Raw genomic sequence first — 22622 nt, forward strand, 5'->3', positions numbered from 1 at the left:
ATTGAAAGTTATGGCTTTTGTTTCTGTTGTGGAAAATTTAACCCTTAAATGCATGAATTAATGAATTTTATTTAAAAATTAGGGTTATAATATTTCAAATGAGTGGAAATCGGGAAAAATATTAAAAAAAATTATAAGTCATATCTTATAGGGTTTTTATTGAAAAATATTAATGATTCATTTTTGGTACACTATGCAAAATAGACATAAAAATTCTTTAGTTAGTATGAAAGAGATTGAAGCAGTCGTTTCCTTTCTTGGAACAAAGAAATACATTGCACTTTGTAATTTTTTTGAACACACCAAAATATTTCTAAATAATCCACTTCCAAAAGTACGTAAATGAACCCGCTATCAAAAATGCGCGCCAATTGGTATAACGTCAGAAAGATACAAATATTGAAGTCAAATGTCATTATTTTAGTTAATTTTTGATAAGTCAATGGACAAAGGAATCACTGCCATTCAGCCAAATGTATCGATATCAAAACTGTTGTCGGGTATCCGCGCAAAAAGTTATTCATTCATTTTTGGGACTCTATGCATTTAAGGGTTAAATCCGGTGGTGTTGATCCATTTTTGTAGTTCATTTAGTATTTTCTGTAGTATGCGTGCAATGATCTTGGGCTTTTTTTCCATTGCAGATGATTGATTTTGAACATTATTCTTTATAAATTCGATCAAACAAATATCGTTATGTGATAATTGGCTCTAAAAGAAATGTTTCATCGAAATCAAATGTTTCTAAGCAAGAACACATTGTTCCATATTGTGTACCATGTGTTCTATAGTTCCTTTAAACTTTTGTTTCTCGTGATGAGTAATATACGATACAACAAGAAAATTTTGCCTCCCTACCTTGAACTAAAGGTGTCGAATGATGGTGATCGTGACATATCATTTTTATAGACCATTTACGTGTAAATTTAATGTGTTGGTATTGCAGCGTCTTTGTACTTGCTAACCTAACCGCAGCGCAACAAACAACGAAAGGTATTTACGCGACTAAAGCCAATCCTATCCATTGAAACCCGCAGGTATTACCGACCCTCTTGCGTCCTCGACGCCCGTCCGCCCTGCCATCACCACTCTCATCGGCGAATTGATCACTCGAAGAGCTGCGACTACGCGAAAAGCACGCCCGAGTCGAGCATGGACGTCCAACACTTTGGCCTGCCCATACTCAGCGTGAGCGAGCCGAGCCCGCCGGACGAGAACGACCGCGTGGACGAATACTTGTAGGACATGCTTGCCGAGGACTTCCTCAAGGAGCTCCTCGTGTGACCACGCATGATCACTCTACTATACTTCGCGCGACCCGAAACGTCGAGTATACGCCGTTTCCAGGTAAACCTCAAAGCAAACCTACCGATCGCGCGCGCCGACAAGCCGAATGCGAGACAAAGTCGGAATTACGAACGCTGGTCCGCGGACCGATTTTCGATTCGATCGTCGCAGACCACGCTGGAGGGGGTGGGGACACTCCGGCGAACGATGCTCCATTTCAAGTCGATTATGTTCCGATCGGACAGTCACAGATGCGACGTTTTATGTCAATTTTAAAGACAGTTTTAACTTGATCGTACACCGATGAACCGAACGAAATGACTTGGTCGCAATGATTTACCATCGACGACGATCAGCAAATTCTTTTGCTGCCACGCGGCATCGATTGTCGTTAATTATTCTTCATATCGTGTGTATCGTCTTGATGCGAAATTCCTTACTATTCAATCGGCACGAAACAATCTCGAACAGTAAAATTTCTTACTTATTATTGCTGCAATTGCCACTGTGGAGTGCTGAGGGGAGAAGGTGAACATTCTTCCGTAATAATCGATCAGGCTTGTTCGAACATCAAGAAAATGGAAGTTGGTTTCAGTTTCCCGCTTCGAATCAATCGTTTCCGGGGGAAATACGGCGATAAAAGTATTCGGAAGCCTTCGATCTAAGTATTCAGTGCTTGAAAGAATTCAGTTACATTACAAAATTGAAATGTATTTTTCTTACAGAAAGACTTTTTTATGCGTAGAACGTATAAATGTGTTACGGATATTTTTCGGAGCAACATACGAGCAGAATAAATACCTTCGTACGCCAAAAGAATTTTAACCGTTGCGGTTTTCTAGATAAAGTCTATTTATGATAGTCAAGCGAGAGTTTATATAGTTAACTAGTTAATTAAGCGATAGATTAGTTGATTAAAGTCTAAACAGTAAACGTTAACGATCATTTATACCAACAAATTAAATGTGTCGTGCTGTATTGTTTTTATTAGATATTTAAAATCAATCTCGAATATTCGATAATTAAGCATACGACTTCTAAGCCAGATCTAGTTTCCGATAATTAAAAAACAATAAACTGTGGAGTCAAAGCAAAAGAAGTGATAACGACAGGATTTTATTAACCTATGAGAAAAATTATTTTCATAGTGAACATAAGTTGCCGTTTCTAACATAAATTGACATGAGTTTATAATTATCTAATAGTGTATGAAACACGTCATACGGAAAATTAGTTTATAAATAGACCACGGATTCGATGCATTTACGATAAATATGAACAGGTCCAATTTAGGATGAATTAAAATATAATAACTATGAAAAATGAAAAATAGTTGACTAATATCAATACACAATCTTATATTAATTAAAGTTATTCAAGAAAGATAGAAGTAACTCTTGTTTCGGAACATTTTTATTTTGCATAAAGATCCGCGGTCTATTTATAAACCTTAGCTAAAAGCAAACAAAATTATCAATGTTTACAAGAAAGAATTTTTAAAAAATCAGGCTTTTCTAATGTTGATCGACAATACATCGTTGAAAGCTGGATACACTGGAACATAATTTAAAGAAAAATTTCGTTAAAAGTCTATTATATATTATTACATATTATTATATATTAGCTTCTCTTTACAGTTAACAAATATTCTAATGAACATTTACAAATATTTTACTTCAACGATACGAACTATTTCCAGTAATCTTGTAATTTCGTAATAGATGTCCCAAACGAACTCTACAGAGTATACTGTAAAACAAATGTTTTTTCAGTAAATTCTCAAACCAACCTTCATACTTTATATATTAACCCACTTGCATCCTAGCGCGGAATAATCCGCGAGCCGCGACTGTCTTCTATCACCGAGCGCGGAATATTCCGGGAGCCACGCATACGATCGACCACGCGCGGTGATACGAGTCGGTAGTCGGTTGAACGTCGCTGATGTTTCAACGCGACAGCTGAAATAGTGCGATAATGCAGATGGGTTAAAAATATCTCGCGTAACTTACTTTACCGAAACGAAGCTTTATTGTTCATACTTAAAGAAGATTTTTAAATAGAACATAATAGTATTAATAGGAAGAAGTAAATTACGTATGGAAACTTGTTTATCAAAAAATACTCTTTAATCGTACGAATGCTTTGAGAATGTCAGAGCAGCAAATTCTTTAACACTAAACCTACAAAGCACTAATAATAGTAATAGTAATAGTAATAATAATAACAGTAACAGTAATGATGATAATAATAAAATATTTATAATACTAAAGGCATTTATTGAATCATTTCCACTGAAAGTATCTTCATAATATCAATAATTGCAAACTAAATTGATCATGAAACGCGATCATTTGATCAGCAGTAGGAGGTTTAGTGGTAAACCGTTACAAATCCAGAATCTGCTGCTATTGATAAAAATGATTTCGAAGTCGATAATGTAACTATTTCTTTTTCTCGCATTCAAGATTTTATTCGGAGGCGTTCAAATATTTTTACAGTCCAGTATGCATTGTACATAGGAGAAGCTCAAGAATGATCCATAATGTTTCTTCAGTCGATTTTTGGCTTCCTCTTTTTAATACAATTCTCGACCAGTTACACGATAATCGTAATTACAATTTTCAATTGGTATACGTGAACGTACGAACAACATTTTCACTACCGCTTTGTTAGATTCTAATGATTCATCTGTGTACAGATTGTCCTCTTACTTTATGTGTTAGATGTTCGCTTCGTCGAAAAGTCTTTTTTACGAGCAAGTCAAATGCCGGAAGACACAGGCATGGTAGCCGGAGAATTTCGACGGATTTCAAATGAAACGAATGGGGGATAGATCACGTGCCGCGACGGCCCTCGTCGATTAGTACTGTACAACGGACCGTCACGTGACCCCTCACCACTCCTTCGATCCGAAATCTGGTTTTAGTTATCTGGCTACCATGGGCACAGGTATCTAAAGTTTACGGGGACGATAATAATATCGAAGAATAATCAATGTTTTCTCTTTATTATTGTAAACATCTATATCCTCTGTAGAAAATGCATACATGCTTTTTTATTGTCACAGAAGAATCTGTTTTCACGTGATCGACATATTTACAGTTCAATTCACTGCTACAAAAGAGATTCCATTTTTCTTGCAAAACGATAACCGTGTCTTTCTACAACCACCATTTCAAATACTCAGCGAACGAATGAAAATTGTTGGAAGAGAACAAGACGACTTGAAGGAGAAGCCGCATCTCTGCCAAACGGCACACACACGCGCACGTTGTGGGCCGGGTGTGTACCGATGGGAAATTATTAGGTTGGGGCATATGGAATGTCGGATGTTTAAGTAAATATATAAAACCGTATATCTTTTTTCAAAAGCTGTTGATTTAATCAAGATGTGCCCCGTTTGCTCTACTACACCTTTTTCAACGAGATTTCGATACAGAAATGCCTGTCTTAAACAAATTCTAATGTTTAGAATCAATAAACTCTGATTTGGAATATTTCAGACTGTCTTCATTTATATACTATTTAGCCCGTAAAAACTGTCCTAAATGTTTCAAATAGTGAAAGTTGATTCGCAAAAGATCTATATTTTATAAAATCGTATATTTTACTTTATTTAATTTCGCAATTGTTTTGTACGACGTATGCGTAGTCTTTATGGGTTAAACAGTATATAAACTCCCACAGCAAAAGATGGCACACTCGTGCGTTATAATTATGGTACAGGAAATGTGCCAATGATACAGAAAGACTGCCTTCTACTAATATATAAACAGAACTTTGATTGACTTTTCTTCAACGAGTTCTCGTTGTAAAAATAAAAATACCCAAATGGATACAGACAAAATGATAGCACATCTGAAAAATATTCCATATTATATAAATTTGAAATAGACAAATATGGAAATGATATAACTGTACCTGTGGTTTTTTATTAATCTCAAATAACTTGCCCTATTCATTTTTCCTTGTATAAAATTAATATCCGTTTTTTCTTTGTAACCTATGCCGCCCCAAATCATTATTCCACCTCCTTTCATTTGTCGTCTAATTCGTGTTAATTGTCCTTTTCGAATGTCATGATAATGGTATGCACTATTATCTGGACCATCCAGACAAAACCGTTTTTCATCTGTAAAGATTATATTCCTCCAGGTTTTCCTCCAGTGTATATGTTTCTTCGCAAATTCAAGGCGTGCTTCCTTACGCTTCTTTGTTAATCGTGACTTGGCTTTTATTCTTCATCGGTTCATAATATTACTCATTTGCAGCACACGTCGAACATTTTGAATATTAGTTTGTGCACCAGCTTTGCAAGAAATTTCTCTTGCAGTAGCCCAAGAATTAGATGCAGCACGAAGTATATTACTGTTGCGTCACGGTGCGATAGGGTTGCTGGTCTTCCAATGCTTTCCCTTTTACCGTAGTTATCCACATCTTTTAATACGTTATATACAGCTTTTCTGCTTCGACCAATTTCTTTTGCAGTTTCTGTAATCGTTACTTTCCGTTTTCTTAAAATAAGAATTGCGTTTGTGTCACTGTCAGATAATCTTTTACCACGGCCCATCACGAAATACGACTGATACCAATATCGAGAGCCACTTTAACTTCCTTAAACCTTGCGACATATTGAAGAAAATCAAAATAAACCTTGAGTGTGCTATCATTTTGTCTCTGTATATTTGTGTGTTTCCATTCTTCCTAAGAGAATATGTCGTAGAAATGCCAATATAGATAGTGTTCACATATTAGTAGAAGTCTTTATTAGTAGTCTAAGTCTAATTAGTAGTCTTTCAGTATCATTAGCACTTTTTCTTTGGGAGCGTAAATGGAGACAGTCTGAAAAATTCCATACTATAGTTTATTGATCCGAAAAATCAAAATTTCTTGAAGACAGGCACCTATGAATTAAACTCGCGCTAGGAAATGCGTATTGAAACAAGTGGGGCACATTTTGATTAAATCGATAGCTTTTGAAAAAAGATTGCAGTTTTATGTACTCACTTAAAAATCATATGCACCATTATTAATAATGGTAAGATATTTCATATGCACCAACCTAATATAACGAACGACGTGCTACGATCGAATTTCGTCGTGTATTGTCAATTGCACAGATAATTAATATACAACCGCTACAGTCTAACAGAGAGATCTCCGAGCGTCCCTTGACCCTACGCAACTCAGAAGGTTGATCCGTACGTTTAATCGATGTTTATTCCAAGTTATACCGTTCTACAACGTAATGGATGTTTCGTGTGATTACATAAGGATCGTATTATATGTCGCCGTATGATGTTCTGTGTCCTCTCATTTTTGCTGTTCAATCTTCCGTATTTCATTGTTCGCTGGCACGGTGTAAGAAGAAGAGGTGGACTGACTATCTTCCCTATTCTCGCGATCTTAAAGATTTACTTCTGGAGCAGTCTGTTAGGTGCTCTAAAAAAACTTCAGTACTATCGATGAGAGTTTTTATTGTGCACGTGTGTGTTTGTGTGTGTGTATGCGGCGTCCACCACAGTAACACTACCAAAAAAGTACCACACCTGTACAACTATAATTTCAAAAAGTTAAGTAGCAGTTAGCAACGATGAATGAGCAGCTCTCGCGGAAACTCACAAAAGCAAATTTTTAGAGTAACATAAATTTTGGGGTGGGGTAACCGTAATTGGTCCGTCTCTTCTCCTTACAACGTGTTCACTGGCAACCGACGTAAAATTATTCGATTGCAGCGCAACTGACTAGGCTGCTGTAAATTCACAGATGTCTTTCAAAGTGAACCTACGATAACACCTACCGGTTTTAGATGTCATAATTATAAATTATTCTACGAAATCGCGCGTATCGATCACCTTTTGCAGGACGAATCCCAGAACGTTTGACATTTTTTAATATTTCGTATAACTGAAAGAAGAAAATAGATTTTGCGTACCCTGTGTATTGAATGTGTTCTCGTAATTAGTATGCTGAATCTCAATTGCGTACACTATAAAAAAGACAGGTAATTTAATTGATGGATACAGTTATAGACTGCGGTTGTATATTTGAAATAAAAATTGTGTAAGTTGATTGCAGGAAAAGTAAGTCAGATGGAATTATCTCTCTCGTTTCAATCATTTCAATAAGATGTACATAATATCAAAATATTCTCAAAATCTAGCTATTTATTTTTGTAGAAAATATATGTAATATATATAATTATTAATAATTATATATAATTCGAATTGTTTATATAAATATAAACAATTCGAAAGTCATTTATTAAGAGAAGAAATAAGTGTCTATGAAATTTATGCATCATGTAATTATTGAAAACCATTTTTATTTTGTATAAACATCCGCAATCTAACTATGAAATTATTGCAATTTGCTGTCTTCGAATGCATTTTTTAGTTCATTTGGAATATTATATTTTATTCCATACGGTTGACAGTGTGTAATGTTGACGCCACTATAAACTAATAAACGAAAAACCAGCTCATTTTTAAATTTGTCTCCAACATATAAAAAAAAAAAACACATTCAACACATAGAGCGTGCAAAATCTACCCTTGAAACGAAAAACTGAAATATGTGAAACGTTTCATCATTTTAAGACGAATTTCATGTTGCGTTAACTTTTGGAATTAGTTTCTCCTAAATCGTTCGAGTGACGTGTGTCACGTGACCCGGTGGACTGCAGATTTTCATGTAAATCGAACCGACAAAGATCTCGAGAAAAATAAAATTTTACGATCTTTTGTACCATCGTAAGAACGGTTCTCATTTCTACAAGAATAATCTCCGGCAAACCCCTTTGAAAATTCGACGCAGCGAACTGAATCACGTGTCGCTTATATTTCGCGATTTTCGGTCGACGAGCATCGAGTTCCGCATAAAAATCCGCAGTCTGTTTATTATGCAGGTGCTTAGATCGTGCATCGCTGCTAAGAGTGCCATGCAGAAAGAACTAAAAATAAATCGAGCGTGAAACGTGAACACCGGGTTTAGCAGAGACGCGGACATTTTGATAATGCGCGAACCGTATGAGTATAGTGAGATCTTGTAGCGCGTCCACGGCGGATACGAGCGAAAGCTTGCCTATACGTTTCGGCATGCAGAAGACAGAACTTCGAGAGAGAGAGAGAGAGAGAGAGAGAGAGAGAGAGAGAGGCGCCGGCCGTAAACAACACAATAAACTACAGGCAATGTACATAAAGGTAGAGAGGAATATTACGAAAGAATATATTTTTTAGTTTATTGAAAGGAAATAGAAGACGCAAGAGTACGCTCTCGTTCTCTAGATAATGAAATGGAGTACAGGTGTGCGCGTAGATCGTTCGAACGTGAAGTCGTTTTAGAAAAATCTTCATGATTTACTTGTTAAATTACTTTGCAATTTCATCGACAATTAAACGTTACGGTGAAATAAACGCCGTGACTCTTAGCTTTTCTTTCATTCGAACCAAATGACGTCAGAAACTGACGCCATCAACATCTCGATTATAACACTGCGATTAGCTAAGCAAGAGGGTGCAATTAATTTTCGTCGTTTGGAATTGTACGTTGACATTCGGACAGTGGAGCTTGGGTTAATTTGGATGTTTACACTAAACCTACCATGATCAAACAATTCATTTAACCATTTTACAATTACACAAATTATACAATTGTATAGATTGACTAAATTATCGGAACAAGTTGACGAAAGCTGTAAAATCTGAATAGCTTGATAGGTATAGTATTGGTAAAAAAATTCCTGAAAACAATGTCGGTTACAGTTTCGTCGAAAAGGTCCGCCGTTCGAGTGTTAATACCACGTGTCCCTTGCGAAGTAGGACACATCTCATATTTGCAGTTGTATAGTTTAAGAAAACTGTTACTATCAGTGCTCAAACACGAGGATCGACCAAAGTCAATATATTACGCATCCTGTTACACGACGTAGTAGCGACTTCGTATGAATTCTTATGTGAATCGTTTGTCCTTCCGTTCGATAAAGTTTAAGCAACAACTTGACGAAAGTATATTCCGCGAGTGTAAGTTTTAAGTGAACACGCAAATTCCGAAATCTTCGTTTCCGAATAGCTACGATTCGAGAAATCTTGTTTTCTTCGTAACATTTTTCGTAATTTCTTCGTAAATGCTTGAACTATTTATTTGCAACAATTCGTTGCGATATTTACATAATTTGTTTTAAAAACGTTATAAACCATTGAAAGGGGCGATCCTTGGGCTGATTTTATATAACTTTTTCTTTAACGAAAATCTCCTTGATGGTCCCGTTTTTGTCGTCGAGAAACACGAACCAATCAAAAAGCAAGTACAACTGACGCGTGATTGGTCCGTGTTTTTCGTTAATAATTCGTTGACGAAGCCACGGAGAAAATTTTCGCTAAGGAAAAAGTTACTTCGAATCACTTGAGGAATCCTTTGAAGCCTTCTAAAATATCTTTTATGGTTAATTATTTAATTATTGTATCAATTACAATAGTTTCATAGGTTCAATGTTATTTCATCGCTGGTAGAACGATCAGAGGAATCCCTTGTCGCAAGTGTCTATCGAGCAGTTGAGCTTTAACAAGATGTCGATCTTTAATTTCTTCGTTTTGGTTTGCAGGAATGAAGAGAAAGTTCGGAATTCGCCCTATCATTATCATTTGTCGGGACTCATTATTACGTGGGAACAATAGATTGTGAGATACGTGTGACAGATTCAAGTGCTAGCCGAAAAAAATTGTCTCGAGCATCGAAAAATTGAGAGCTTGTCAAACTAGTTCTGTAATGAAATCTTCTTCACGCATTTCATTGTAAGCTACTTACTCACGCGACACGTTTCTGGACCAATCAGAACGAGAAACCAGGGGCCATAATTTCGTCGTCCCAATTATTCAGGTTTTGTCTGTAACCACGTGTTTATATTGAAAATATGGACACATGCTGTCAACGATATAATTTGCAGGGTGTCCTAGACACACGTTGCATTGTTTTAAAGCGTCGAAATTAAGGTTAAGTGTAACAAACGATGTCTTATGATATTCTTTCTTATCCGCTTCTGCATTTTGCAGTAATAACGTCTGATCGTTTCTCCTTTAGTTATGGTAGCACGTTAAGTGATCCAAATTACATCAAAATTTATAAACTAGAAGAAATTGTTGCTTTAAATATATCAATTTCTTGATCAATTCGTTAGGATTGGAGCATGATTTTCGAATTATAAAAGAGATAATTCATGTGTTACGTGTACAAATAAATAGTCCAAAAATTGTACCGATATTTAATATTTATTTAAAGAGTTGCCATTACTTTTACTTTACTTTTTATTTAATTAACTCTTGATAAGATTAACGCTTGAGATAATATTATACTAACATCCTTTCGCCAAATCATTTAGTATTATTGCTTGTTTAATAAAAATTGGTTTATTCATTTGTAGATCTAATAAGTATTAAAGCTGTTCGAAAAAAACAATGCACGGTGGTCTCCGAAGCAACAATTTATGTTTTTTGAGTCGCCGATGCCAAACTCAAAAATAAAAGTTCAATTTCAAAATGGCGCCTTCAGTACATTGTGTGCAGTAACCTACAGCGTGACTTATAACATCGTTGTTTTTAATGTAAAGTATTTTACGATAAATTTTTACTAAATAGGTCTCTAACAACACATTTTCTTAGTCCACAAATTTAATGCGAATAAAATTAGGTAAGGTACGTACTGTTTTAACATCATACTTATGACTCGTGTTCTTAGAAAAATTTACGTAAAATTCAACAATTTTAGAAAACTTTGCTTAAAAATTACGTGTACGTGTTAACAATGGTGCGAACTTTCATATAAATGTAGTCTAATATCTATGACTTTTAATCAAGTTTTTATAAGCTTCTTCTATGCTTAAATTAATTAAAACTTAACATTTTCTTTTCGTGAATTAACAAATTTGTACGCAATACATAAATAACTAAAATGCAGTTGTTGGTATGTGTAAACATTTATTACACACTTTGCATTTGATATTCTATATAGATTAATAGAAATAATTAATTTTAGCTTCAATTTGTCGATTTTCTGTTTATAACATTGTACCATAATTATCCGGAAGAACTAACATTTTAGATTTTATTTTTCAGAGGAAAACAAAATTACCGAATCCCAGGTTACTGTGCAATGATTGTCTCGATACATCGTATATTATAATAAATTTTAAAAGTTTATTTTAACACTGAAGTGTTTTGTTAAGTAATAGCAACATTTAAATTGATAATAGATTCGAGTTTTTTGGATTCGGAACGTATTTCCATGGAGGAAAGTAAACCGGTATTATACTAATCCCGTCTTAGTACACGTATTTTCTCTTCAATCACTATCGACAGAATAATCCCCATTAATTCCTAAAATTCCTCTCACGTAATTAATTAAATAGTATCTACTCACTTCATTTACTTACTTAAAGGTGACTATAATCAATAGACTGTGAGTTTTATACGTTTAATGCAGAAACGTAATTTTCAACTTATTACAACAATTAAAAGGAGAAAGACATTTTTGTTTGATTGATATTTCTTACAATCAATTCAGACAATCTTTATTTTGCATAATGCTCGATACGCATTTATACAATGGTTTTGAACATATTTAATTGACATAATTTGTATGAAAAATCTAAGAATTTTAAGAAAACTAAGATATCTATTATAATTGTTTTTTCTAGAAGTATCTACTGATATTTATTAAATTTGCGAGTATTTTATAATCTATAATAACGTTCATAACAAAATTCATGTCTTATAAAAATTCGAACATATACTACTATGTTTATTTCAGTTAACATATTGTATGATACTATGTTTTTCGATGGATTATGGTTTATTTAGTTATATGTATACGATTACTTTAGGTTGGTTAGATCGAATCTTTTTACTACAGCTACGTTGATAAATAATTCTTTTCTGATCAATAATTTCTCTGGTAGAACAAAACAATGTTTGTTTTTACTATGTCTTCATTTACCTTTGTTCTTAAATTTAACCCTTTGCGGTCGAATGGCGACTCTCAGGCGTCTCTAAAAATTATCATAAAAAGGAAAATAATCTTTATCAAATTTACTAATATTTAAAAAATTGTTAAGAGCTATTATCTGTTACATAAGTCATAAAAATCAATTTTATAATGTATAAAATGCTCCAGGTTATATAAAATGGAAACACTGTGAGTCTGAAGAAATATTTTGGATTTCCAGTTAAAATGGCTCCGACTGCGAAGGGTTAACACCACAAGAATCAAATTATGTTTCGATATAGTCGATTTCTTCATAAATAATACTTAAAAGCACTTCTATTGGCCAATAGATGATTAAACAGAACTATTTAGAAGGAATTGTATTTTCTAAAAAGAATCTTGATATTTTCCTTTTATTTTTCTTGTGGTTATTGTTCGTCATCTCTTATAATAAAAATAAGGCTTTGCATAATTTGTGGCGTTGTTTTTTACAGCTAATTTTCAAAATCTTTATTTATCTGAATTTTATTAGGATTATGTTATTTGGATTATATCTTATTGGGATTATCACATCTATGACATAGATCTTACTAAAATCTTACTAAAAAAAATAGATATTACTATGGACGTAAAACATTAATTTTGCAAATACGAGCACGAAGTTTAAATAAATAATGCGTCTTAACAAGTTTAAGTAGTTTTAAAATTTGGATCACTACTACTGCAAAATACAGACAGATGGGTTACAGTATTATAGGATATGTTTCGTTTTAATTGGGTTAAATTGTTCACGTACATATTACATACAGAATGGATCATTAAGAGCAGGCCGCACTAATACCGTTCATTAAGTTTATGCTATTAAAGTGTGTATTACTAGGATTATACGACACGATAATAAATTTTGCTATTAACCTTGTCTAATTTTGCTATCAGATTTCAGAGTGAAATTTTAATAGTGATTCTATCTCGTAATAATTGGAAGTTCGAATGTATGAACGCCCGTGAAACATTCATATATTCCTCTAATTGTCAATAAAATTCGACTCGAAGAGAATTTAGATTTTATTTGATTTAAATCGAACGTTGGCATCGTAATTTGTTATTCACATTCATGTAACAATTTTGTTCGCGACCGACACCTCATACGAAAAAATACTAGTATTTATATATTTTCAGATTAGGAAAATATAAACTCAATGGGGTAAAAAGTGGTGTCTGTTTTTAATGGAACACCTTGAATATAGACGTATTGAAATTTAACCTGATCTTTTCGACTGATCTTTGGTTCTACATCGAATGCTTCAATTTGTATTATACAATTCTTCGATAGATCTCGTTTACGTGCAAAGTCTGCGATCAAAGACGATTTCGCAACTATCGTTCCATTTGATAAGGAACGACACACTCAAATTTCGGGGACCAAATATATATAAAAGAACAGCTGGAAATTAACAGTAGCCTCACACCAAAATATTTTCCTACTATTCTAGAGAAATCGTCTCGAATATTTTGCCGCGTAATATAATGTTGCAAACAGTGTCAGCTCGATGAAATTGATTACTCTTTTCAGATCTGCTTTTACTTATCGTTGCGCGATTTGCTTAGACAATAAATCTTGTTAATTCAGCTTCGTGATGCTTGTAAATATATTAAAACGTATGAAATGCGTATTACTGCAACTATGCTCGAATGAAACTATTTCAGTCGCTGTAGTTTTTAATAGCAATTGTCGGTCACTTTTACCTATCCTAAGAATTGCATTAATATAAACGTCCGAAAAAACGAGAAGTTGCTTCGTCGAATGATACGAGTGCGATCCGAATGGAAAAATTATGCAACTTTCTACAACTTCGCGTTGATTGAAGTGTCGCAGGCCTCGGTTATTCGAAATGAATTTAAGAAATAATTATTCAGAATGAATCATTTTAAACATGAGCTATTCAAACAATAAATTACTCCATTTCTTATTTCAAATACGGTAATTAAAATTATCCTCAAAATAATATGCAACAAAAGGAATAAGAATTCTTTTAAGCAATATTCTCTCTCGAGATAAAGATATAATACTTGAAATAATATGCAACGAAAAAATATGATTTCAAGAAATTTTTACAATAATTCACTTTGAACTCTTTCTTCAAAAGAGTTCTTCCTTGAAAGATTCTTGTCTGGGTCGTATTATTATAAAATAATTGCTACACTGCTGCGAGAGGTAGAAGAAGGATGTTATTCTTTGGAAAAATGTTTCTTGTTACCGCCTAATTACGTGATCCAATGAGGTCGGTCTCCTTTTTTGCAAAAATGTCAATTCGGATGGCAGGGTAAACCCGACTAAGGCAGCCATATAATTTTTAACAAAATTCATCTCAAATCATTAAAAAATGAGATAACATAATAATGTTTGAAATATCATTTGATATATTATTTGAAATATTATTTCAATTAATGAACTTTTAAAAGTGATCACAGACATGTAAACCTGATATGTCATTTAAAATATTATTTTATATATAAAATTTATTTTATGTACGGTTTCAATTAATATTAATTCAAAAGTGGCCACAGGATGAAAAATATTTATGGAGTAAGGGGACACATTATTTGAAATAAGAATTCAAACCATGTCATATGAAATGTGCACGGGTCTGAGTCTGTTCAAATGACAACGCGAGATCGTAATACAGGATTATGCACTTAATGCGAGATCCGTGAATACGAGGAACAAGCAGAAATGTCAACAACGCGACGCGTACCCGCGTACATATGTGTGTGCACAACATTTGTAAGGCTCAAGATGGTGGCAGAAATTTCGTCGTCGAAAGTGGATTTCGCAGGAAGATGTTCGATGCTTAATCTGTGCATGTTATTCTAGAATTTATGGCTCGGTTGAACGGTGCCGGCTGTCACGCGAAAGCTCGTAAAAATCGCACGAAATCAGAACAGCTTCTTCTTCATCGATATGCGGATAGAAAAGGCAAAATTTATAGCAGTCGTTATCGTAGAAGCTTCTTATATAGTGGGTCGAAAACGTATTGGCACAACCAGTTTTCTTTGAATATCTTTAAACTATAAGGCAAAACTTTTGCCAATACTTTTTTGACTCTGGATTTTTCGTTTTCTTGACTTCATTTCCTTATAACAAATAATTGAGACTTCTCAGTAAACATGCTATTTATGCGCGTTAAAAGACACTAATAAACTGAGTTAATGTTAATAGATTACATTATAGTTTAAGGATATTCTAAGAAAACTGGTTGTGCCAATACTTTTTTGACCCACTGTACCTCGCAGTTCCCTGACAAAGCTTGATTTACTTAACACGTTGACTGGTACACCGATACTCGTAAACAGACTGCGGAACTTTATACATTTATGGCAAAATACACAAATATTTGTGTATGTCAATAAAAATTAATAATATTTTGGTTCCATTTTTCATATTAAGAATCTTTCAAACAGTGATATTTTCTTCTTTTCCTAGTCTTCATAAAACTAAATATAAAAATGCAGATTTACGATATTAGAATGAATTATTTACACCAATTACTTTTGAAAAGTTAACCTTATACACTCTATTATTTAACACTATACATACAGTTTAGTAATAGTTCTTTTAAAATAGAAAATCTACGGGTGAGGATTTCTCAAGAAATTATTCAGAAGCTATAGCAATATATTTCAATAAATTGGTTTTCCTTTGCATAATACTTTATATAAAGTAAATAAAATATTAACAAATGTTAACAATGATTGATTTTTAAGTTATGAAAATCTCATTCGCACACGTTTACCGTAACAGCCAAAGTTTTAAGCTGAATGACACTATTCTTCGATCAAGTTTAGAAACTATAAACTTGTAATTAATAAACAAGCCTTACTGTTGTCTCGGATGCGAAATAAAGTTTTCGCTATATAACGCGACGCGACATTTCTGCTGCATGCATGCTCTATACATCGGATAATAACGTGGATCGAGTTGCCACCGGAAAATTTCGCGGAAAGCTCGCGCCAACGAAACGTGTTTCTGCGACTCGACGACCGTGTGAAAAATGGTGCTGCATGAATACAGTAATAGTAGTACGTGTCACGGTGCATCTGGAACATGCTTGTTCCCGCAAACACGTTTCCAAAGTTAAGTGGATGTCTCAGTATGCATTTACAAGCATCCGCAAAAACGTTCCCGTTGAAATATATCACGCGAAAAATAATGTCTGACGAAAGCCACGAAGGCGCGTTTAGTGAAATCTTCACTGTAACTTAATAATTTCGAAAAGGTATTCGATAACTTCGGAAAAGTATTGAATAACATATAAAAGGTATTCAATAGCATCGAAAAACTATTCAACAACTTTGAAAAATTATTCAATGATTTCAAAAAAAAAGGAATTAAATAATTTCCTACGAAAATGTTTCTATCATTTCTTCAACTGTAGACTCAAAAATCGGGTTGCTTCGACCTGTTCGCTAGTGTTAAGAAACGCTAGCTTATGCACACGTTCCGTAAAGTGGGGATAGAGAAAGGTACGATTGTTACCACAGATTCCTGAATCGCTGAAATTACTGAAACTATTTTATTAACGAAATAATGTATAATACTGTAATTAATACCGTGCAATTTGTTATAGAGTAATAGGTAACGGTAAGGTAATGTAATAAATACGAAGCTTACTACTTAACGAACCTCGAGGATACGAGGTTACGTAATGGCAACAGAAAAAAGGGTAACGCGAAAAGCATCGATTTGGACGGAAAATTAGTTCGACCGTTCCAAAGACAACAGAGACGTGTGATTGATCGGAGATACGTCTTACTTCCACTTCACGTTTGCAATCGCATTTCGATTCTAATATTCTACATTTATTGCTGGAATACTCCCTCGAAATTACGGATTCGGCAATGTTTTCATCCGAATGAAATTTTATTCAAAAAATACTTTGAGTACGTTTCAATTCAATTTTACGAATAAATTTCAGTAAAAATAGATTCGAAAAATATTACGGATAAACTCCAGTGAAAATATATTCGAAAAATATTACGAATAAATTCCAGTAAAAATAAATTCGAAAAATATTTCGAATAAATTCTTCGAGTGCAGTGTTATTCGAAATATTCGGAGAATTTGTTCGAAATATTTGGAGAATTTATTCGAAATTTTCGGAGAATTTATTCGAAGTATTCGAAGGAAGCATTTGAAGTATTTTTCGAATAAAATTGTATTTGCGCCCCCGTTTGGTTCTGGCATCATCGGACAGAAGGGGTGGTGGAAGATGCAAGACTTAATCTGACCACGCTAACAATTTCTCCATGGCAAGTACGAATTCTGTCGCACGTATTAATCGGACCTAAGTACATATATGACTAGTACATGGAGTACGTATCTATAGAAAACACATAGTAGTATCTATTAATGAAAATCAGTAATGTAACCTTAGCTCTTACGATCATTGCGATTCTCGTAAGTATTTACATCCTCACCGATGTGGCGCGTTCCTTCTTCATTTGTATAAACATTCATGATCAACGCGAATCGAACCGCGAACAATCTCTCCAACTTTATTGTACTATAACTAAGACGCGAGGCAGTCTGGCGCTGATTTATTTACCTGCTCGACGGAGAGTACATCGTTTATCCTGTGTCAATCGGCACACGTCTTTGAAAATATTAAACGATCGAGGGATTCATTGAATTAACTACTTAAATGTTTCTTAAAGTAATTGAACGATTAATGCGAATAGAAAGATTGAAAAGAACGTTTCAAAAATATGTTAAATAACTTAATAGTTCTAATTGTCGTAATTCCTAAGTTATATTGTCCACAAATATAATTTAAGTATATTATATTGCATTCGAATGTTTTATTTGAATTTCAATTATATTTGTGGACAATATCATTTATTTGTAGTCGAAGAAAGCTTCGAGGAAAAGAAAAGAAGTTCGAACAAAACTGAATAACATATCATTAGGCTGCGGATCTCTATGTAAACTAAATATATTTTGCGTCAACTAACAGCTGCCATATACACATTTAATTTTTTCTTTAATAATTTTAACGAGTTGGCTATTGTATATCGCTAATATTCAATGATTTTTATTTGCCATCTGTTTTAAATTGCACTAACTTGTTTTTGTTATAAACGTATAAAGTCCGCAGTCTGTATATCACTATTAAATGCGAAATTTAATACAGTGGTACCTCGATTATCCGAACCTCTGATGGACATTTTAAAGTTGAAGGTCATCAATTTAAAATTTCTTAACAAATTGTTAATAATCCATTAAACAGAGAATCTTTTTTGTCTACAGTATCTCAACCATATACTTGATTTATTACAGTTTTATACATAGGGCACTGAACCTAATGAATTTTATCTAAATTACTTCTTCAACGATGTTTTAAATATAACAGAATTTAATAACTTAAAAATTATTTTAAAGAATGATATAGTTATTTTTATCGCCTTGACTACTCGATGGAAAAATGTCGAATTACTAGTAGGTACAGATAGTTAGTAAAAAATTCTATTAATAAACTTTGGTAAATGAAATGTTAATATAATTTATTATAAAAGTCATTCAATCTAGAAATGTAACTAACTATTCTAATATCTAAACCTCAATGTCCCTCAGATTAATTGACATAACCGAGGTTCCATTGTGCTAATAAAATTTTGAAATAAACGTGTGATATTTATCAACGTACACTACTACGAATTAGTAGTTATCATTGATCGTAACGGAACGAAAATAAAAGGAAAATTTGAAACCGAAGAAAATTCCATTATTATTCATAAGCGTAATCTAATACTGTTGATTAAAGTTTTCGCGATTAATCATTTAAAAAACTGTCGAGCAGGCAATTAGCCAATGCGCGTAAAAGTTTTCGAAGCGTCGTCCACCGGTCATCGAAGGACTTATACATATATGTGTGTATGTATGTGTGTATGTATGTAACTACAAGTACACTCCCTATTATACTCGTTCGTAAAAGCGTAGCAAAGATATTTTGATCGATAGGCTATTTATTCGATAATATTGCTCTGATTCTGAAATGCACAGGAAACGTCGAATTCTCTGTGACAGAACGCTTTGAAAATGAGTTGCGCCGTTATCAATCAGCAACATAAGACTCATGCTGTAATCCATTTACGGGCAATTCAAGAATATTGTTCAATTGATCGCTTCCGTTCAATTTATTCGCAGCGACAACGAATCGGCAGCAGGCAACGATGTACAATATTCGTTTTCATCTTAAACTAAAACGCGAACAAAATTATTCTTTCGAATGCTTATTTAATTATTAGGCGTTCGATAAGCAGTGGTATTGCGTGGGTAGGAATTATGCGATGTTTTCGAAATCATATAGAGTCACCAAATTGTCAGCGAATTATTATTACATTGTTTTCGTTCTTTATTTAACCCCTTACGCTACGATTTCTTTTGGATCTCCGTTGACGACTTCTTCATCTCTGATACTAGATTTACGAAGGATTAAAAACAGGTATTCTATGTTGCTTCGTAATTATGCTAAACCTATATTTATATCAGACTTTTAACGATTTCTATCATAATATACAGTTGTCGAAGAAAGCTAAGAATAATATTCTAATATTATTTGATTATAACTCTCTAATTCCTGTATTTTTCACTCTGTTTGCTTATTTTTAACTGTTTTTATAATACTGCAATATGAATAATTCAATGTATGTTTCACTATAATATTTACTTCTAATTTAATAAGACATATATTTATTAAAATATCAAATATTCTTAGTTTTTGTTGGCAAATGTATGTCCAATGAAACAAAATCGATTAAAAGTTCATAAATGTATCTTTACAATTGCGCCACTGATAAATTAAATTTTGAAACTTGACTAAATTAAGCGTTTTGTAAACCTAGTGTTAATCAGTTCCCTAACAGAACAAGACAAGCATGTCATTATTTACTTTTATCACTAAATTTTAATGACTGAAGAATAAAATTGTCTTTTCGCTCCAACGGAATGAATAACATATAATTTAATAGTTTATCATTAAAATCTTTGTCGCGAGCCTGACTCGTTATTATAGCGTAAGGGGTGTTAATAAATATTGCTGCATAGGAAGTTAAACGTTCCTTTATAAAGGAAAATGAATTTTATTTATATAGTATTTTATTCAGATGATTTCTGTATACATATAAATATCATAAATGATCGGTGTGTACCTATTCGATGAAATCGAGTTCCCGTAAGAAACGAAGAAGAATTTGTGAAACGCGCTTCAAAAGAATATTATATAATATATAGTAGACGACGTTAATGTTTGCGAAGGAGAAAGGTAACGAACGATTATTTATGAATAAACCATTTGGTACGCCTTACGCCGTTCTTTCATTGCAGCAGTTGACATGGTATCTCGCGAAAAAAAATGTCCAATCCTTGTACAACGAAAATATATATACATATATTGTAAACTCTATACATAAAGATTAATATCAAGAGTATTGTAAATAATCAGCAGACGGTCGATAGGTTATAAAGAAGAAGAAAACAAAATAGATGGCAGCATGAGACTTGTAACACAGGATCAAGATATATTTAATTAACCCGCAGTCTTGAATAATCATAGCTTTAACGAAGAGACCAAATATAGTTTATATTCTCTGAGAATGGTGACAGTCTTAAGGAAGATGGAATTCTGTAATTTTTTGCGAGAAACAATACCACAGGCGTGTTTCAATGCGAACGTAGTATTTTTCTATATAAATATGTATAATCGACGATCACAAGGCAGAGATCGGTGGCTATATTAAACGATCGTTTGATCCACGATGCTCGTAATAAGTTGTGCAATCCCTATATTTATTATCCGTAAACTCGCGTAGAAATTTAGCGAGATGGAAGATGCGTATAATAATGTTGCAGGATATCGAATACTTGTAATCAACGCATGTTTCAATAAACGAAACGCGCGTGAAAAACGTTGCCTAACATTCGACAAATTAGCGTCTCCTTGTTTGACTCGAACAAACGCGAACAAATGTTAAGTTCTTCAAAGTTTTGTCGTTCCTCTGAGGTGTCAATAAATGTAGTCTGTTAGTCATTTTTCAATAAAATTATGTTTCTCAACTGACAATTTCTTGCTTTATTAATCAACCGATATTTCAACCCAACGAATCAATTCAATGCGATATAATTAATCCTTAACAGGTATGCTGAGGCCACGAGTGACGCCGACATTGCGTTTCTAATTTATTTTATAGGAAAACTTTAATTTTTCAATTTTTTAATTTTTCTATACTTTAATAAATATACGTCTTCTTAACCACTTCGGTACGAGCGTCGACTATAGTCGACGGCCACAGATGAACACGCACAGCCGAGTGTCGACTGCCAAGAACTTTTGCCTTATCTCTACAATTGCAGTGTTTACGTCCAGAAATACACATAAATAAGCTTTTCTCGTCAAAGATCTGTAAAAGAGCAAAACGGATTCACTGTCGATGCACGAAGTAGCATGCGAATGGTGAGTGCCGGCTGTGGGCACAATTTCGTGGCCGATGCGCGCCGTACCGAAGTGGTTAAATTAAATTTAGTGCATATGACAAATGAAAGAAGATAGTAAAATATAAAAGGAAATTTTTCAAGAAAAAATGAATAAAAAATGCCGAAATAAAATAAAAATTAGAAAATATGATAATGAAAAAATAAAATTAATATTTTCGTTAACACAGTACAGATTATTCTATGTTAATAAGGTTCTAAACGTTTGTCGTGATAATGTCACGTGATATATTAACATCTAAAATATGTATTATAATCGAGCTTTGAAGCTTTACAATGACATTGTCATTTCCTCCGTATCATGGAACTTTCATCTCGTGCCCCACGCTGGTCACGCCATCACCGGAGAGTTAGCAACTAAAGAAAAGAAGGCACAATGATGTTGTAAAGCAACCCTCTCATCATTTTTTTTCGTGGAAACTAGGAATGACCTTTATCGCAGATTTGATATCACAAGATTAATGTTGAGAAGTTGTTCAGTCTCCAAAAATAATTTTCTACATTTTACTCATTTCAACAAATGACAAAATGCATATATTTTAAAGTGAACAAGGACTTTGCGTATAAATGATAGTGTTTATAATGTTAATTTACTCTTAAGAAGTATCTTTAGTTAAAATTGGCAATTGTCATTGAAGGAACAAATCGAGATCTTGTAATATTGTTTAGTATTTGTATAGACTACAGATTTTAAACAACTGACGAACTTAAGAATTCAATTCCTTAACCGACGAAGAACAAGCGACAGCGCTTTCATGCCATTGACATTAACATGAAAAATTGATCAAAACAGAACTGAATTCTGAAA

General features: G+C 33.5%; 1 protein-coding gene across 6 annotated transcripts in view; it reads left to right on the forward strand.

Moving 5' to 3' along the window:
- Positions 1 to 21380, forward strand: part of LOC144473481 (uncharacterized) — a 265918-nt gene extending 244538 nt beyond the window's left edge. For all 6 annotated transcript variants that reach the window (XM_078187376.1, XM_078187373.1, XM_078187378.1 and 3 more), the window contains one exon: positions 1038 to 21380. In XM_078187376.1, the coding sequence (XP_078043502.1) occupies positions 1038 to 1242 (205 nt within the window). In that variant the 3' untranslated portion in view covers positions 1243 to 21380. The remainder of the gene's footprint in view (positions 1 to 1037) is intronic.
- The last annotated feature ends 1242 nt before the right edge of the window (positions 21381 to 22622 follow it).

This window comes from Augochlora pura, chromosome 7, assembly GCF_028453695.1.
Source record: "Augochlora pura isolate Apur16 chromosome 7, APUR_v2.2.1, whole genome shotgun sequence".
In the NCBI taxonomy this organism is placed as follows: Eukaryota; Metazoa; Arthropoda; class Insecta; order Hymenoptera; family Halictidae; genus Augochlora; species Augochlora pura.